Genomic DNA, 16231 nt, shown 5'->3' on the forward strand with positions numbered 1-16231 from the left:
TGGAAAAGCAGCCAGACAGAGCAAGCGGTACGTGCAAAGCTCCATGACCAGAAGCAGGAACAGAACATGGAGAGAAACAAAATAAAGTCTCCTAACCGCAGGAGTCCAGAACAAGAGGAGGCTAGAGAGGTAAGCAGGAGCCAGACATTACAGGGAGGAAAGGGAACCGCCAAGGGTGAGCACTTGCTAGCACTTGTAGTGTGCAGGATCCATAAGGTATATTCTAGCTCTAAGTGCCATTCTTGATAGATGCTTCTACCTGCCATGCATACCAGAGCTGCTCTGAGTATGGTTGGTAGATTCTGAGGTGATCCTCAAGACTTCCGCTCCCTGATACCTCCACCTTGTGTAATCCCCAGCCCTTGTGTGTGGGCAAGACTTGTGGATGTGATGGATGTCACTACCATGATTAGGTTATACAAAGATGAAGCGATTTGACAGGTGTAATTAAGATCCCTAATCAATTTCACTTTGAGTCATTAAAGAGGGAAATTTTCCTGAGTGGGCGTGACCTAGTAAGTGAGCCCTTAAAAAGAGTCCATAGGTCAGAGAGACACTCTCCTGTTAGCCTTGAAGAAGTAAGCCATTCTACAGCTACAAGGAATCGGATTCTAACAACACGAGCTTAGAAGATGACCTTGAGCCTCAGATGAAACCGCAGCCCTGGCTGACCTTGACCGCAGCCTTGTGAGACCCAGCTAAGCCATGCTCAGAATCCTAACACATGGAAACTATGTAATAATAAATGACTGTTATTTTAGGCCACTAAGTTTGATGACAAACTTGTTATGCATCAATAGAAAATAAACAGGGGCTTCCCTGGTGGCGCAGTGGTTGAGAGTCCACCTGCCGATGCATGGGACACGGGTTCGTGCCCCGGTCCGGGAAGATCCCACATGCCGTAGAGCAGCTGGGCCAGTGAGCCATGGCCACTGATCCTGCACGTCCGGAGACTGTGATCCGCAATGGGAGAGGCCACAACAATGAGAGGCCCGCGTACCACAAAAAAAAAAAAAAAAAAAAAGGAAAAAAAAGAAAAGAAATAGACTGGACATTGGTAGCTGAAGGAAGCTCTGTCAGGCTGGTAGCCATTGAAGAGGATTCCCATATTTTGTATATGGATGCCAGGTCCACACCTGATTGCAACACTTTGCATATGATATGACAAGAGACCAGGACCACAGTTCTCCTCTGTCACAATGAGGAACATTCTCAATCTGCCCACTTCAGAAAAGTAAAAACTGACGCACCCCAAGTCAGCAGCTAGCCTTGGAAATCTAATCTTCTAACTTAAAGGCAATCACAAACTCTTCATTTAAACTGTCTTCCAAAATCCCATGGAGTCTAAAACACTGAGGCTGTTAATAGAAGGACTGAAGCAAATTTGACAGAGAAAGCAGATCTCTGTTTTAAGTTTTCTTACTAGTTTTAACAACAAAAACAGGTTTTGTAAAGTATGATTTTAATGTTAACAAGATCTTTTCAAACAAATAAGGTCTTTTTTTAATTTAAATGCCAAAATAGCCTGGTTTATATTATAGGAAGCCAATGTATGAAATATAACATTTTATACATCTTTTTTCAGTTAGAGAAAAGGAGGGGGGAAAACAAATCCCTCAAGTTATTGGGGTTTTTTTCTTGCCTTTAAAAACATATTAACGACCTCCACTCAATTTGGGGGGGCTGAATAGGTAAAACTAGTTATACTGTTAAAGTTTAAATTGTTATAGCTTACAATATACATGCAGGCATCTCATAATCTAACAACTTCAAGAAACACGTCAACAATTCTCCTAAGCTCAAAGTCATGGTAAAAATAACAGTGGCACTGGAATTGAGTTGCTCAGTGATGGGAATGTTTTTCAGAGCAATGTAATTTCCTAAGATGTTTTGAGTGATAGGTCAGAGTCTCAGCATTAAAGCAGCTAGGAGTAAAGCTGCTGGAGACTGCTTTCTGCAGAGACTGACTCTGGAAGGATTCCCACAAATCCGGTAAATGGTTATCTCCAGGAAAGGGTACAAGGTTGCTAGGGTCGAGAATAGGAAGCAGCCTTACTTTTACTATAGAGGTTTTTGTGTATTTTTTTAATAAATTTATTTATTTATTTATTTTTGGTCACGTTGGGTCTTCGTTGCTGTGTGCGGGCTTTCTCTAGTTGCGGCGAGCAGGAGCTACTCTTCGTTGCAGTGCGCGGACTTCTCACTGCGGTGGCTTCTCTTGTTGTGGAGCACGGGCTGTAGGCGCGCGGGCTCAGTAGTTGTGGCTCATGGGCTCTAGAACACAGGCTCAGTAGTTGTGGCGCATGGGCTTGGTTACTCCATGGCATGTGGGACCTTCCTGGACCAGGGCTCACACCCATGTCCCCTGCATTGGCCAGTGGATTCTTAACCACTGTGCGACCAGGGAAGTCCCTTTTGTGTATTTTTAATTGTATGAATGCATTATCTATCAAAAATATTTTATGAAACCAGGCATACACATACATACTCACAAAAGAGTAAAGCTCATATGAATCATATGAATTGTCTCCCTGGGGCACTGCAGTACAGTCATGGATACTGAAGAGGAAAAGAAAGTAAGTTTAGGGGTTCCCCAAAAAAGTCAATTAGTAAGAAAAGCCACCTCCTCCTAAGCCACATGTTGTTTCCAGTACCTCCACAAAGCTTCTTTGCCCACGTACGTCCTCTGAAATTGCTGGTCCACCCACAGTATAAAAGTCCATGGAATTTTATGTCTATTACTCAGTCATAAAAAGAAACGAAACTGAGCTATTTGTAATGAGGTGGATAGACCCAGAGTCTGTCATACAGAGTGAAGTAAGTCAGAAAGAGAAAGACAAATACAGTATGCTAACACATATATATGGAATTCAAGAAAAAAAAAATGTCATGAAGAACCTAGGGGTAAGACAGGAATAAAGACACAGACCTAGTAGAGAATGGACTTGAGGATATGGGGAGCGGGAAGGGTAAGCTGTGACAAAGCGAGAGAGAGGCATGGATATATATACACTACAAAATGTAAGGTAGATAGCTAGTGGGAAGCAGCCGCATAGCACAGGGAGATCAGCTCGGTGCTTTGTGACCGCCTGGAGGGGTGGGATAGAGAGGGTGGGAGGGAGGGAGACGCAAAAGGGAAGAGATATGGGAACATATGTATATGTATAACTGATTCACTTTGTTATAAAGCAGAAACTAACACACCATTGTAAAGCAATTATACTCCAATAAAGATGTAAAAAAAAAAAGAAAATAAAAAGTCCATGGGGGGAGAAGGGGTGTGACACAGATGAAACTGCTGCAGACAAAACTGATGCCAGTGTCTCTCTCACTCCTTCATCTCTGGAGCCCTCCTAATTCTCCAGGTCTTTCCTCCCTCCTTCTTATCTCAAAGGCAATGTATGTATTACCAGGCAGAAGAATGGAGCATTTGGAGTCTGAGCCCTGCTACCTCTGAGCAACTGTGTGATCTTGAAAAACATCACTTCCCTTCTCTAAGCATCTCTGTTTCCCCATCTGTTAAATCAGAACGATAATAACCACCACCTCAGGGGTGACTATAACATTATCTATGAAAATCTAAAGACTGGGGTTTGTCTATTCCAAAATATTCTCTAAATCTAGTTCACAGTACAGTTAAAATGACTGGTAGAGTATTAACCTTAAGGCAGGTCATTCCTTATTTGGAATGTGAAACCTGGGACAAACTGCATCCGGGTCAATCATACATATTAACTACCAGAGATTTTGGTGATGTCTAAAAGGAAGGAAAACCGAGGCTGGGGAGAGAGCTGCTCTTTTGTTTGGGCAGCAGACAATGCACGGTTATAAATGCCAAAAGAAATCTGGTTAAAAGCAAACAACCAGATTGACACATGCACGGAAAAACTCACGGTTATTCCATCTTAAACCATGTAAACAACAGGACAATTTATTCTGTCAACATAGGGAGTGTAATTATTTTTTTTAAGTTTTTTTAAATGCTCATTCATATATATGGTAATCGGCTGGCTCCCTCCAAAACAGCCACATAGTAATATTCTGGAAGGCACTGTCATCTTCCAAGTCATTCTCGAAGCAACGGGAGAAGCAGCTCCTTGTTTGTGACCTTGTACTGCTTGAAAGGCAAGCTATAATTAATAATACTCAATCTTTTACCATTATTCATAGCTCTGTTTTACTTTGGTCAGCACTTGGTCTCTATAAATGAGCCCAATCCCCTTAAAATTCTCCATGTATGTTTTGCTCCCTAATTATTTACCAGAACCTAGGATGGTTGTCCAGTTTTGGAAATCAGTGTGCAAATATTTATAGTTTGCCTCTTTCCTTTCATTTTCTGAGACATCATAGGAACTTTTTAAATCAAGTATAAAAATTAAACTATTAAAAAACAACCCATGGGATCACAACCCATAGAAAAATGAGACAAGGCACAGAGAAATCAAAGACAAGAAAAGACTGTGGAAAATAGATCCCACCTGACAAATGAAAGACTATTTTCTTATATCTTTCATCAAAGTATTGTGGACAATTAATATTTTATGCTCTGTATGAAGAAAGAGGATGGAATTTGACCTATAAATGTTTGAAACACACCTTATTTGTTTATTATCCACTAATAACAAACATATATTCAGATAAAAAGTACATTATTGTTCATGAAATCAAATTAAATTAAAGGGTGATTAAATTAAATCACCCAAATTAAAGGGTGATTCTCAGTCCGAGTAAATACAGAAAAGCTGCCAAAACCATCTGTTTGCCTCTCAATGATCTCATTTGTTTTCATCAAATAATATTGAGATTTTTCAAATTAGATTAATCTTTTGCCCAGTTATTAGGCTATTTGGATTAAAATGTATGACAATTATTAGCATAAAATAATCTGAAAAGTACACTGAAACACTTGCTTGAGAAGAGTAAGTTATAATTTACTTACTTTTTTGTTTGAAAGAATAATCTGGCTTCATAAAAGGTAAGAACAATGTGGTAAGCAGTGCCAGGTATCCAATAAATACCTGGCGTGGGATCAGTAAATACTTGTTGAATGAATGAATGAATGGAACATATGAGCCATCTGATTGAAGCAAACAAGAACACAAATGCCTATACACACGCACACAGACACACACACACACAGACACACACACACAACCTTCCTAAAAATCCTTTTGGAAATATGAGTTTTCATATTTCTGTCTCAGCAGATTTACTCTACTGCTTCCTTTTAAATACCAACATCTTCTTCAGAGGAAAATAAGCAGAAGTCATGATAGGATTCTTCATGTTTTTGTCTGACCCCCCCCCACCCTCCCGTAAACAATCAACAAACAAAAACTTAAAAGCCCAGGAAATGGTATTTTAACAAGCGCCCTAGGTGATCATGGGTGGCGGGCAATGCCTAAGAACTACTCCATGCCTCTGTGTGGATCACGACCTTCACCTAGGAGCTTCCCGCAAACAGCTCTCTTTGGATGTGATGAACTCCTTCTTGATCACAAAAATGAGTTGCCTCTTCTAGAAAGCCTTCTCCAGCACACTCCCCTTGCCCTCTGCACTCTGGCACACCTTCCCTGGAGAACTTACCCCGTTGGAGGGTATTTTTTTGTCCTCCAGTAGAGCAAGCTCCTTGAGGGCTCGGATCCCCTCTGGTTGATCTCTGTGTCACTAACACCTTGGCAAGTGAGTGATTTAAGTTCTCTGAGCCTTCGGTTTCCTCATATATAAAATGAGAAAGACAGAAGTGACTCTGCTGTTGTGAGGACTAAGTGGTGAGCATAAACCAACTAACCCAGTATCCAGCACTGTGGGGAAACACATCCCTTTGGGACTACTACTATGCAGGTAACAGGTGAGGATAAAGGTTTTAAAATCAACCAGACAATTCACACCTCACCACCCAAAGGGCTTCAACAGCACTAAGTGGAAAAGCAAATGCCACGGCTTTCTCAAAGGCTTAAAGCTCTTGGTAAATACAAGCAGGTTCCACTTTTCATCACACCAGAAGGTGACCAACATAGAGAAGACCTAGTTTTCCTGTAGGAACAATATCATCACTGAGCCTGGCCTCAAAACAAACAATAGGAATGATCCTGAGAGACCCATAGAGAATGAGCATAGTCTTTATGGATGTAATATAAACTTCTGTAATTATTTCAAGGAATGAAACGAGACTCCACATAATTACAAATAAACTATGAACACCAATTACAAGTGTCCCCAAATATACATCAGTACACATAGAATATAGATATAAACATAAGCATAAATTAATATGGGAATTTTAAATGGCCCAAATTTCTTAAGAGACTGTCCAAGAAAGAATGAGCTGATGAGATGCCTTCTTCTCTCTGTACTTTCCCCCTATTGGAAGTAACAAAACAAAAAGTAATAACTTCAGAGAGTCTTCAAATGCCTCAAATGTGAAGCATGCTTGATAACTGAGATGATAAAAATGAGGATGATGATATTTTCTCATTGAAAAATCATTCTTAGAAATAAGAGGCATGTAAAACAGTCCCCCTTTCTTCATCTAGCCTATATTCTAAACTTAGTTGATTCTGTTACTGCAGTTCAGTTCATTGGGTGAAATTTTGCAAAAATACCACCATTCAAGTCTTAATTTGTTGACAACTGTCAGTGCTTTCTATATTTCACTGAAAAACAGAAAAGAATTGCTGACCCTCAGTTAGGTTCTTTAAAAGGAACTTGATACCATTTCTCACAAAACCACAGAAAGGGGGAGGAAAATATCCCTTGTAACATGGGAGAAACCCAGAACAGGAAAGAACTGGGATAGGAGTGTGCACGTGGCAGTCTCAAATAAACAGTTGGCTATATGGGCAGTGTATGGGCAACGTGGCTATGTGCACAAGTTTTTAAGGCAAAAGCAGCTGATTTGCCTAAATGTTGCTAAGTGTAATACCGACTTCTCCTCTAGTCTATCATAATCTTTTAGGAAGAAAGGCTTGAAAACTCTCAAAGGAATAGGAAAGGAGACTAGCCTTGCCTCTTTTGGAGGCAATTACAATTTAACTTGTGCACGCCTCTCCCCACAGCACTTTGATTTCCAGGTCTGTCTTTGAGCATCAGACACACAGGGGCACAGCAAGAATGGCAAGTTGGTTCCCTGTAGCTTGGCATAAAACTGAAAGTCTAAATGTCTATCAACAGGGAGACGTTAAATAAATTATTGTACGTCTGTGCTATGGGATCCACACAACTAAAAAGCATGAACTGGCATGGGAAGATTCCTAAATCATATTACTGTAGAGATATTTTTAAAAAGCAAACTGTGAAAGAATAATTACTATTTAATTTCATTTATGTAAAAATAAAACCACACATACAAAATTACATATATATATAAATGTGTGTATACGTAATAAACTGGAAGAGGTCTGGGAAAGACACAATAAATTGATAACAGTTGTTATTTCTGAAAAGAGTGGGGTTTTGTAGCTCATAGAAGACTTTACTCCCTTGTTTAAATTTTTAGTATGGTAATGTATTGATGTAGCAGTGAGATAGCTACTACATCAATAGTTAAAATTAAAAATAAAGTTAAAATTGAAAATAATTATGCTGAGGAAGAGAAAGAAGTTGGAAAAGAAAAAAAAAGTTTCAGCAAATGACGGGAAGTCCTTTGCCAGTTCTTGGGGCTCAAGTCCCACCACCCTCCCCGCCATTTATTTACACAACTGAATAACTAGGAAGAGTTTTGATAACCATTCACCAGCACTTCAACATTTGAGTTACATTTTCTTGGGCATTATCTACTTTTCTTTCTTTTTTATACCATCATTCTAATGATTAAAAAAAAAAATTCAAAATAGCAGGAGAGCAAAGGATCACAGCCTCACAGCTACGAGGGGCAAAGAGATTTCACCCCAAAGATGCACTGACCAGGGCAGATATCGACCAAGAGCCTCTCACAGATGTGCTTCTCATTCCTTCATGAAAAAGGCCCACCTTCTCTCTTCCTTTCCTTTCTTTACCTGGTAGCAGTGGTTCTCAAGCCTCAGCCCCCATGAGAGTCCCGGTGGCGACCTGAAAATGTAGACTCAGGGAACCGGGGGCAGAGCTTGTGATACAGCAGGCCTGCAAGCCTAATGGTGAGACCAGTCTGTCCCCCATCGCTGTCATTTACTAGCTCTGTCGCCTTGGGGCTCTCAGTGCCACCACTTCATGTGTAAAACGGGGCTATGATAGTACCTCCCTCAGCAGGCTGTGAGGATCCAGTGCCTGGCCCTGCGTAAGGCCTATATATATGTTCGAGCCCCTGCAATTTTGATGAAGATGATCAGTATCTCAGTTACTACTGTTACTGGGCAAGGCCCAGGAAGCTGCATTATCATAGGTAAGTCTTTGGTCCACTGCATTTTGAGAAACACTGCTTACACTCACAATTCCCTCAGGTAAGAGGAAGAACAAACACCAAAGCAATACTCCAGGGAAACTCAAAGCAACTGGCTTGGACTATTGTTCCATCCAGTTAGCAATACTAGATTTCCCCTTCCCACGTGCCTGCTGATAGTAGAAAGGTTTTCTAGGTTTCTAGAAGGCGTGTCTTTGCTGGGAAGCCTGTTAGACCCACACCCTTTACCCATTCTGCCAGGTTAGGTAGTGCTGTGCTCACCTTTACAAGACGCCGGATCTGTCTGGTGATCAGCTTTAAAAACAGCATAAGGGGGTACCTCTTAATGCAAATGACTTTCAAAATACAGGAGAATTAAGTCCATCAGCTCTCCTGTCACCCCGCGTTAACTGGTCGGAAGGGCTTTGAGGTCCCTTCAACGCCCTGAATCCGCTTCCCGGACCTGCCCCGGAAGCAGAGAAGGGGGCTTGGTTCCGGAGGCGGGAAGCCCTGGTGGGAGGAGCCCCGGAGTCGCGGGCGGAAGTCGGTGTGGCCCCGGTGGATGTCCCGCATCCCACCTCCCTCTTCCTCCTACCGGTTGGCGCTGGTCGCTGCCAGCGCGGCACAGGGTCCCCGAGAGCAAGAGCAGCGGTGGCTGTGGATCGGGAGCGCCCGCGGGTGTTTCAGGCCCTTCCCCTGCCAGGCACAGGGCCCCAGGTCTGTAGGAACAGGTTGCGAGTCCTGGCTAGCCATTGCAAACTTTCTGTGACTTAGTGCAAATCGTTAAGTCAGTTCCTCATCTGTAAAATGGGCTTCATGTTACAGATTTAGCACAGTCAAATGTATGCGTCGACCGCAAAAAAAACAAACAAAATTGACCCTGAGATAATCTTGTATTATCAACAAACTCCTCATTACTATGACTCCTCACTGAATCATTCTAAGTAAAAGTTAAAACCTCCAGTGTTAGCACAGAGCACGCCCGTTGGAAGAGGACTTAGGAGAAGCACAGCTGCCGCGGTTGTCTCAGAGTATCTGCACCACACTGAGGATTTGTTGCTGTCCTTGTTCCACTGTGTGATCAGAGGACACGAGATGGGGAGGAGAGGTTTACCCAGATTCCTTGGGAGGCCAAATCCAGAGTGGTTTCTGGGTTCACACCAAGATCTCCTCTCTACCCAGGTAATGCTCCCAAAAAGGGAGGTAATCCTCCCTTTTTGGTCGTTATTCCTTTACTGCACATGTTCTTTGGTCTCAGCTTCTTGTACTTACCCTTGCCCAATGCTAAAATCCAGGGTATAACCTAAATGCCCAGGAATGGAGAAATGAACCAATGAATGTTGGTACGTTCCCACGCAGAATGTTATGTGCCCATTAAGGACAGTATTTCCAAACAAGTTGAGAAGATGTTATGCCCTGATGTTAAGTGGGAGAAGAAAAAAAAAAAGCAAAAAAACCCCCAAATAACACAATTCAATAGTAAGATATCAACTAGGTAAACACTTCGACATGGGGAAAAAATGCAGAAAATATATATCGAATATTAACTATTTAATAATTAATTAAATAGTTAACTGGGTGGTGGGATTATGAGTAATTTATTTTCTGCTTTTCCACAGTTTAGCCGCTTTTTTTTTTTTTTTTGCGGTACGCGGGCCTCTCGCCGTTGTGACCTCTCCCATTGCGGAGCACAGGCTACGGACGCACAGGCTCAGCGGCCATGGCTCACGAGCCCAGCCGCTCCGCGGCATGTAGGATTCTCCCGGACCGGGGCATGAACCCATGTCCCCTGCATCGGCAGGCAGACTCTCAACTACTGCACCACCAGGGAAGCCCTTAGCCTATTTTTAAAAGCTGCTTCTATGAGCATATGTAACTATTCTAATCAGAAAAACATAAATAAACCAGTGCAAATACAACTGTGTCCCTTAAAACACAGGAGACAAAAACTGTATTATGGAGTAGAAATAGAGAAAATGAAGGGGGCATCTTAAGAGCCCCCTCTACAGCCTGACAAGTCAGCACTTTTCAGGAGTCTCTCTCAGGAAGGTCCACCTCAGGGCAGACTGGGGATTTTGATCTCCCCCAAAAGGCCTGGACTTTACTGTCAGAAAGAGCACTCAGGGCGCTGAATTCACTGGTCTATTCTCGGGTCCAGTTTAATTTGAAGAGACTTTATCATCTTAAGCTCAAAAAGAATACTCATGAAATGTATTTGTCACAAGTATCATTTTCCCTTGGAAGATTAGGATGATCAAAGGAAAGAATGATGATAAAGGAAACAGCAGGACAAGAAGGAAAGTGGGTTACACACTACAGCAACCCAAAGTGCCCTCCTGTACTACGGTTAACTGGAAATGAACCTAATGCCTCGGGCATGGTTCCTTCACACATTCTGCTTCCACCCTGTAGCATCCAACTCATCTCTCACTGGCGAGGCAGCCTTGCAAGATGAAGATGGCAAATCAGCCGTAAAAAAAATAAAGAATTAAATAGAAGAGGTTCTTTAAGGTGAATCAACAATAACTTAGACACACATTGGCTCAGTAATGTATTCTTTTCTTTTTTTAATTTAATTTTATTTATTTATTTATTTTGGCTGCATCAGGTCTGAGTTGCGGCACGTGGGATCTTTGGTGAGGCGTGCGGGATCTTCCGTTGCAGCGCGCAGGCTTCTTTCTAGTTGTGGCGTGCAGGTTTTATTGTTGTTGTTTTCTCTCTCTAGTTGTGGCCCGCAGACTCCAGGGCACCTGGGCACTGTCGTTTGCGGCACATGGGCTCTCTCGTTGAAGCGGACAAGCTCAGTAGTCGTGGTGCGAAGGTTTAGCTGCCCCGAGGCACGTGGGATCTTAGTTCGCCCACCAGGGATCGAACCCACGACCGCTGCATTGGAAGCCGGATTCTTTACCACTGGACCACCAGGGAAGTCCCAGTAATGTATTCTTAACTGTAATTACTTTATCTGACCATCAGCTTGGGAGACTCCTAAGAAGTTACTATTTCAGGTCTTGCATCAATAGCTCTCAGAAGTCACGTGAGTAAAACATCTGCCTCCCAACTCCGTAGGAAAGAGGTGAGAAGTAAATGGTTAATTTCTCCTGCTCCAAAAGGCTTTGGAAGACGCATTTTTATAGTCAAGTCCATCAGGTATTTACAGAGCACCTACTATATTATATTAACTGCCAGGCACTTTGCTAAACACATTGACTGTGTCTCGCCATTAGCTCCCTCCGACACAATTATTATCCTCATTTAACAGGAGAGGGAACTGGGGTAGAAAGAGGTTCCATGTCTCTATCTGCTCAAGTGAAAACGTTGGGGTATTAGTTTCTCAGGCTGCTGTGACAAATTACCACCAGCTTGGAGGCTTAAGACAACAGAGATGTATTATTCTCTCACAGTTCTGGCAAGTAGAAGTCCAAAATCAAGGTGTTGGCAGGGCCATGCTCATCTGAAGCTTCTAGGGAAGAACTCTCCTGGCCTTTTCCCAGCTCCTGGTAACCCGAGGCATTCCTTGGCTTGAGGCAACACAACTCCAACCTCTGCCTCTTATTTATTTATAGACTTAAACATTATAGTTTAAGTCTATAAATAGTAACTACAATAACTATAGTTACTCACAAACAACTTGGCATTAACCCTTGATGTGTGGATTTCATATAATAGTGTGCGTTGAAAAGTTCAAAGTCCTCCTTGAGCGTAGAGACTTGTGGGTTATCACTAGAAATGGCGCTTTAGTTTACTCGGTTTCTGTGGAGCTGCTTTTGAGAGCTCTACAGAAGGGAGCCTCCCCTTTGCAGCTCCAAAAAAGGATATTCTTCTGTGGGGGTGGAAATCACCTGGTCAAGATCTCTTTCAGAAGTTCCCACCCACGCTGCACATTAAATCTCCTGGGAGCTTCTTCAAAAGACAGATGCCTTAGCCCCTCGCCCCAGGGCAAGTGAGTCTGAATCTCAGCAACAGAGCCCAGGCGTCTATACCTGCCCCTCTTGTTATACAGCCACCTTCTCTGTGTGTCTCTGTCTGCTCTTCATATAAAGACACCAGTCATATTGGATTTGCAGCCACCTTAATCCGGTATGACCTTATCTTAACTAATTACATCTCCAAAGATCCCATTTCCAATTAAGGTCACACTCTGAGGTTCCTAATGGACATGAACTTTTGGGGAACACTCTGCGACCCAGGATGCATCTTCAGGGTGAGAAATCTCTTTGCAACCCAGGACTGTTGGATTTGGACTTGGCAGTGTGACTCCGGAGCCCACATCCTGAATCACTGTGCTCATTTTGACCTCTGGGGGACCACACTGCATACACTGACATACACTAGGTGACATCAGAGTGTGACCTGGCTCCTGTCCTGAGGAGCTGAGGGTCTACTGAACACAAACAAGACAATGAAAAAGCACATCACTGAAGTATCTGTGTGAACTTCTGGATGCCATGGAAACTTAACCAGGAAAGTGAGGGATGAGGGCTGGGGGACCTTGAGCACAGGCAGCATCTGGGCAGGTTGGGGGAGAGACCTGAGCTAAGGCAGAGGCAACCTAGAACAGTGTGTTTGAGAGAGACAGGCGTGCCAGAAGGCCACAGAAGATGGGAGTGGAGTAAGGGCATTTTAGAGATGCTTCAAAGACAAAGGGAAGGACTTAGATTTAATTTGGAAGGAAAGAAACAACTTTAATAGAGACCAAAATGATAAAAATTGGTCTAAAAGACTCCTCTGGCAGAGGTGGGCAGGGCGAGCGCAGAGCCTCGAAAAACTGAGTGTTGAAACTTCGTGACAGAACAGGCTTGCGTGCGTGTGTACCAACCTGCAGAGGCATCTCTTTACATCTCTTCTGTGGCATTTTAACAACTTGCCTCAGAAAATAAACCAACGATATAGATGCTCGCCATACTTTCATCCCCCACTAGGAGGACCCCCCTTACTACCAACCCCCCAACACTCACACACACAGCAGCTTCCCTCCCAACACCCACTTGCACCCAGGCCAAGAGCTGAGTGAAGAGAAAGGCGAGAGAAAGAGAAAGTAAAATGCTTGCAGGAGCAGCCAGAAAAGGCAGCCAAAACATAAATTACCTTTGCACCGCTCACAACAGGCTCCCCTCTGCTTGATGGCCAGGGCACAGTCTCTCGACAGCACTGGGCACTTCTCTCTCTTACAGGTCACTTCCTTGTTCTAGGCAAAAAGGACAAGAAACATCTGAAATCAACTTCAAAACAGAATCCCCGGAATCCTAGCACATGGCTGAGGTTTTCCTAGCTTCCCTCTTCCTATCTTGCCTTCATCTTGGTGAGAAAACTCTGTGATAGCAAATGAGATTTTGCTCTTTCTGGAACAAAAATATCCTTCAGGAATAGATTGAGATTAGGGGCATATGAAAGGGGATGAAAAGTCCCTTCTTTACCAGCCAATTTAACCTAGATAACCGAACTCCGAGAGAGAGAGAGAGAGAGAGAGAGAGAGAGAGAGAGAGAGAGAGAGAGAGAGAGGCTTTCTCCCGCCCTGCTCTAAGGTTTCTTTTTAGTACACACTATAGAAATGATAATATTTGTGTAAATCATATTTTGCCCATTGGGCTACCTGGGCCAGGACTGCATCGTGAGAACAAAAATATTTGCACACGGCTGTCCAACAATCCTTAATAGTAGAGTGCATTAAAATGCAGCAATCTAAAGTTCCAACTCAAATAATGACAAAGTTGAGTATTGAATCGGCTCAGTAAGAGAAAAGATAATATTCCCTATGCCAAGCAGAGACACAGGAGTCAGTGTTTTATAGCTGTGGGACAGCTGCATTATATTAGCACTTATGCTAATGACAGTGTGGTGAGCATTTGCATCTTTGGTTTTATCCTGAAAAGTTAGCTATTAAAATGACTTCAAGAAGATCCAAATATGATGCATATACCTGTTTGGAGAACAGGATGCACATGAACCAAAAATACTGTATCACAACACTTCAACGAGATTGGAGCTGTAACAAGGTTCTACTAAATGCTAGGTGCCGTGGCTTCCATTCCTATTGAAATGCTGTGAGATAAGTATTATCACTATCTCTTGTTTATAAGCAAGAAAACTGCTGTTCAGAGCAGGTCTATGACTTTTTCAAGATCATACAGCTTTGCAGTGGCAGAGGTGGATTTCGATATTGAGCTCTCAAATGTGTACAATGCCCACGCCCTACCCTGAGTTAAGGCTGGGATGGCCACATTCATTGCCTGATTTAGGGAGAGATCAGAGAGGAGCAACTGACCAGCCCGCTGACCTCGAGATGAATTCAGAACCCTCCTGGAATATGTGCAGGAGAAATCCTGACTCAGCCCTGACAATGACCTTGGGAAGTTTCACAAGTGTAACCAGTATGCTTCAATGTCAAGAATAAGGAAGATCTCCCCACTTCTATTCCAGCACCAAGGAGTGGTGTGGGGGGTGAGGGGTGTGAGAGTGTTTAAGTGTGTGTGTGTGTGTGTGTGTGTGTGTGTGTGTGTGTGTGTGTGTTGGGGACCTGGGGTCCAAGCTGAGCCCATACACCAAATTCTAGCTCTAAAGCAGTTCTCAGATAAAACATGTCACCTTCTGTGCTGCCCTCCAATTCCCTAGGAGTTGCAGAGCCCCTCAAGATGTTCCCAGGGGCTAAAATGATTCTAAAATGAGTCCAAATTGTCATCTCCTCCCTTTTTGAATGAGCAGAACCTCCGAGAGTCCCAGAACCCCACTCCCTCCAACTCACCAATCACTCCTCCCCCAGAGTAAGGTATATGGAGCCTGGGCACAGGTGAGCCTCACCTTTCCAACAGCTCTATTTCTACACAGTCTTGTTGTCTCACTGCGCTGATGGCTTTGCAAGGCCACTGAAGCATGGGAATAATGAGCCCACCCCGATCGGTGCTGCTCAAATGTCCCCACGTAGAAAATGGCCATCATTACCGAGGCCAATGTGGTAAACACACTGATGGGGCCGTCCCAACACCTGCCTGGCCACTCAAAGAGCGAGCATCAGTTCTCAGCACTGTACCCACTCCTGCAGGGCTGGTGTGCAGACCTTCTGTTTCTTCGTTTATTGGTTATTGGTGTCTGATTGTAAGGTGTGGTTGACCTGAGTAATCCAGTCCCCTTTTCTTTCCCCCTTTATGGTGTGTGTTATGTGATAAAGGTTCTCATAGGGCTAGCAGTGATCCTCACCCTTGCCTGCTAATCAGAACCCGTGTGCAGTTCTTAACAAGGCCTGGCACTGTCTCCCATTCCCTGAAGCTCAGATCTGATTTATCTCAGGACCAGGCTCCCCAGGTAATTCCAGTGTGCAGCCCAGGCTGAGAACCACCACTGTGCAGGGAGCGTTCTTAGTACCAGCGGGGCTGAGGTGGGCTCGGGAGCTGTCCACAGTCCCGAAGTGAACGGCTGCCTGCAACCTGAACCCAGGTATCCTGGCTCCGAGCCCTGCAACTCTCCTTCCCTCACCCTCTCTTCTTCATAATAATGGTGGCATCATGACTCACTGTAAGTCATGGCCCTTTGAGTTATGTTCATATTTTTTTCTTGAATACAAACATAATACATAGTTATGGTCACAATTCAAATTAAAGAGGTACATCCTTAAAAATTAATAGTGCCCTTTTGCCACCACCAAAGTAATCTAGAACAACGATCAGGTGTCTATGCTGCTTGGCATTATGAACAGTGACTTAGCTTTGCAAAGTGCAGTTACTCAAAGCCATAGTTTGATACCAGCTGCCCCACCCAGGGCATTACCTCAGAGCATCTGTTACCTCGGCTTTATGCATTCAGCAAAGCTGGCTGCAGCCTTAAGGAAAAGCCACCCCCCAACCCCCAAGTGCATCTCCTCTCTGAAAGGAAGACTCCTCAGAC

General features: G+C 43.5%; 1 protein-coding gene across 2 annotated transcripts in view; it reads right to left on the reverse strand.

The window, feature by feature from the left end:
- The window catches only part of BMPER (BMP binding endothelial regulator), a gene marked incomplete at its 5' end in the record, with an annotated part of 262209 nt that overhangs the window by 217750 nt on the left and 28228 nt on the right, over nucleotides 1-16231 (reverse strand). For both annotated transcript variants that reach the window (XM_082662032.1, XM_082662031.1), the window contains one exon: nucleotides 13442-13541. In XM_082662032.1, the coding sequence (XP_082518158.1) occupies nucleotides 13442-13541 (100 nt within the window). The remainder of the gene's footprint in view (nucleotides 1-13441; nucleotides 13542-16231) is intronic.

Source organism: Grampus griseus (genome assembly GCF_964374135.1).
Source record: "Grampus griseus genome assembly, chromosome: 9".
NCBI classification, from domain to species: Eukaryota; Metazoa; Chordata; class Mammalia; order Artiodactyla; family Delphinidae; genus Grampus; species Grampus griseus.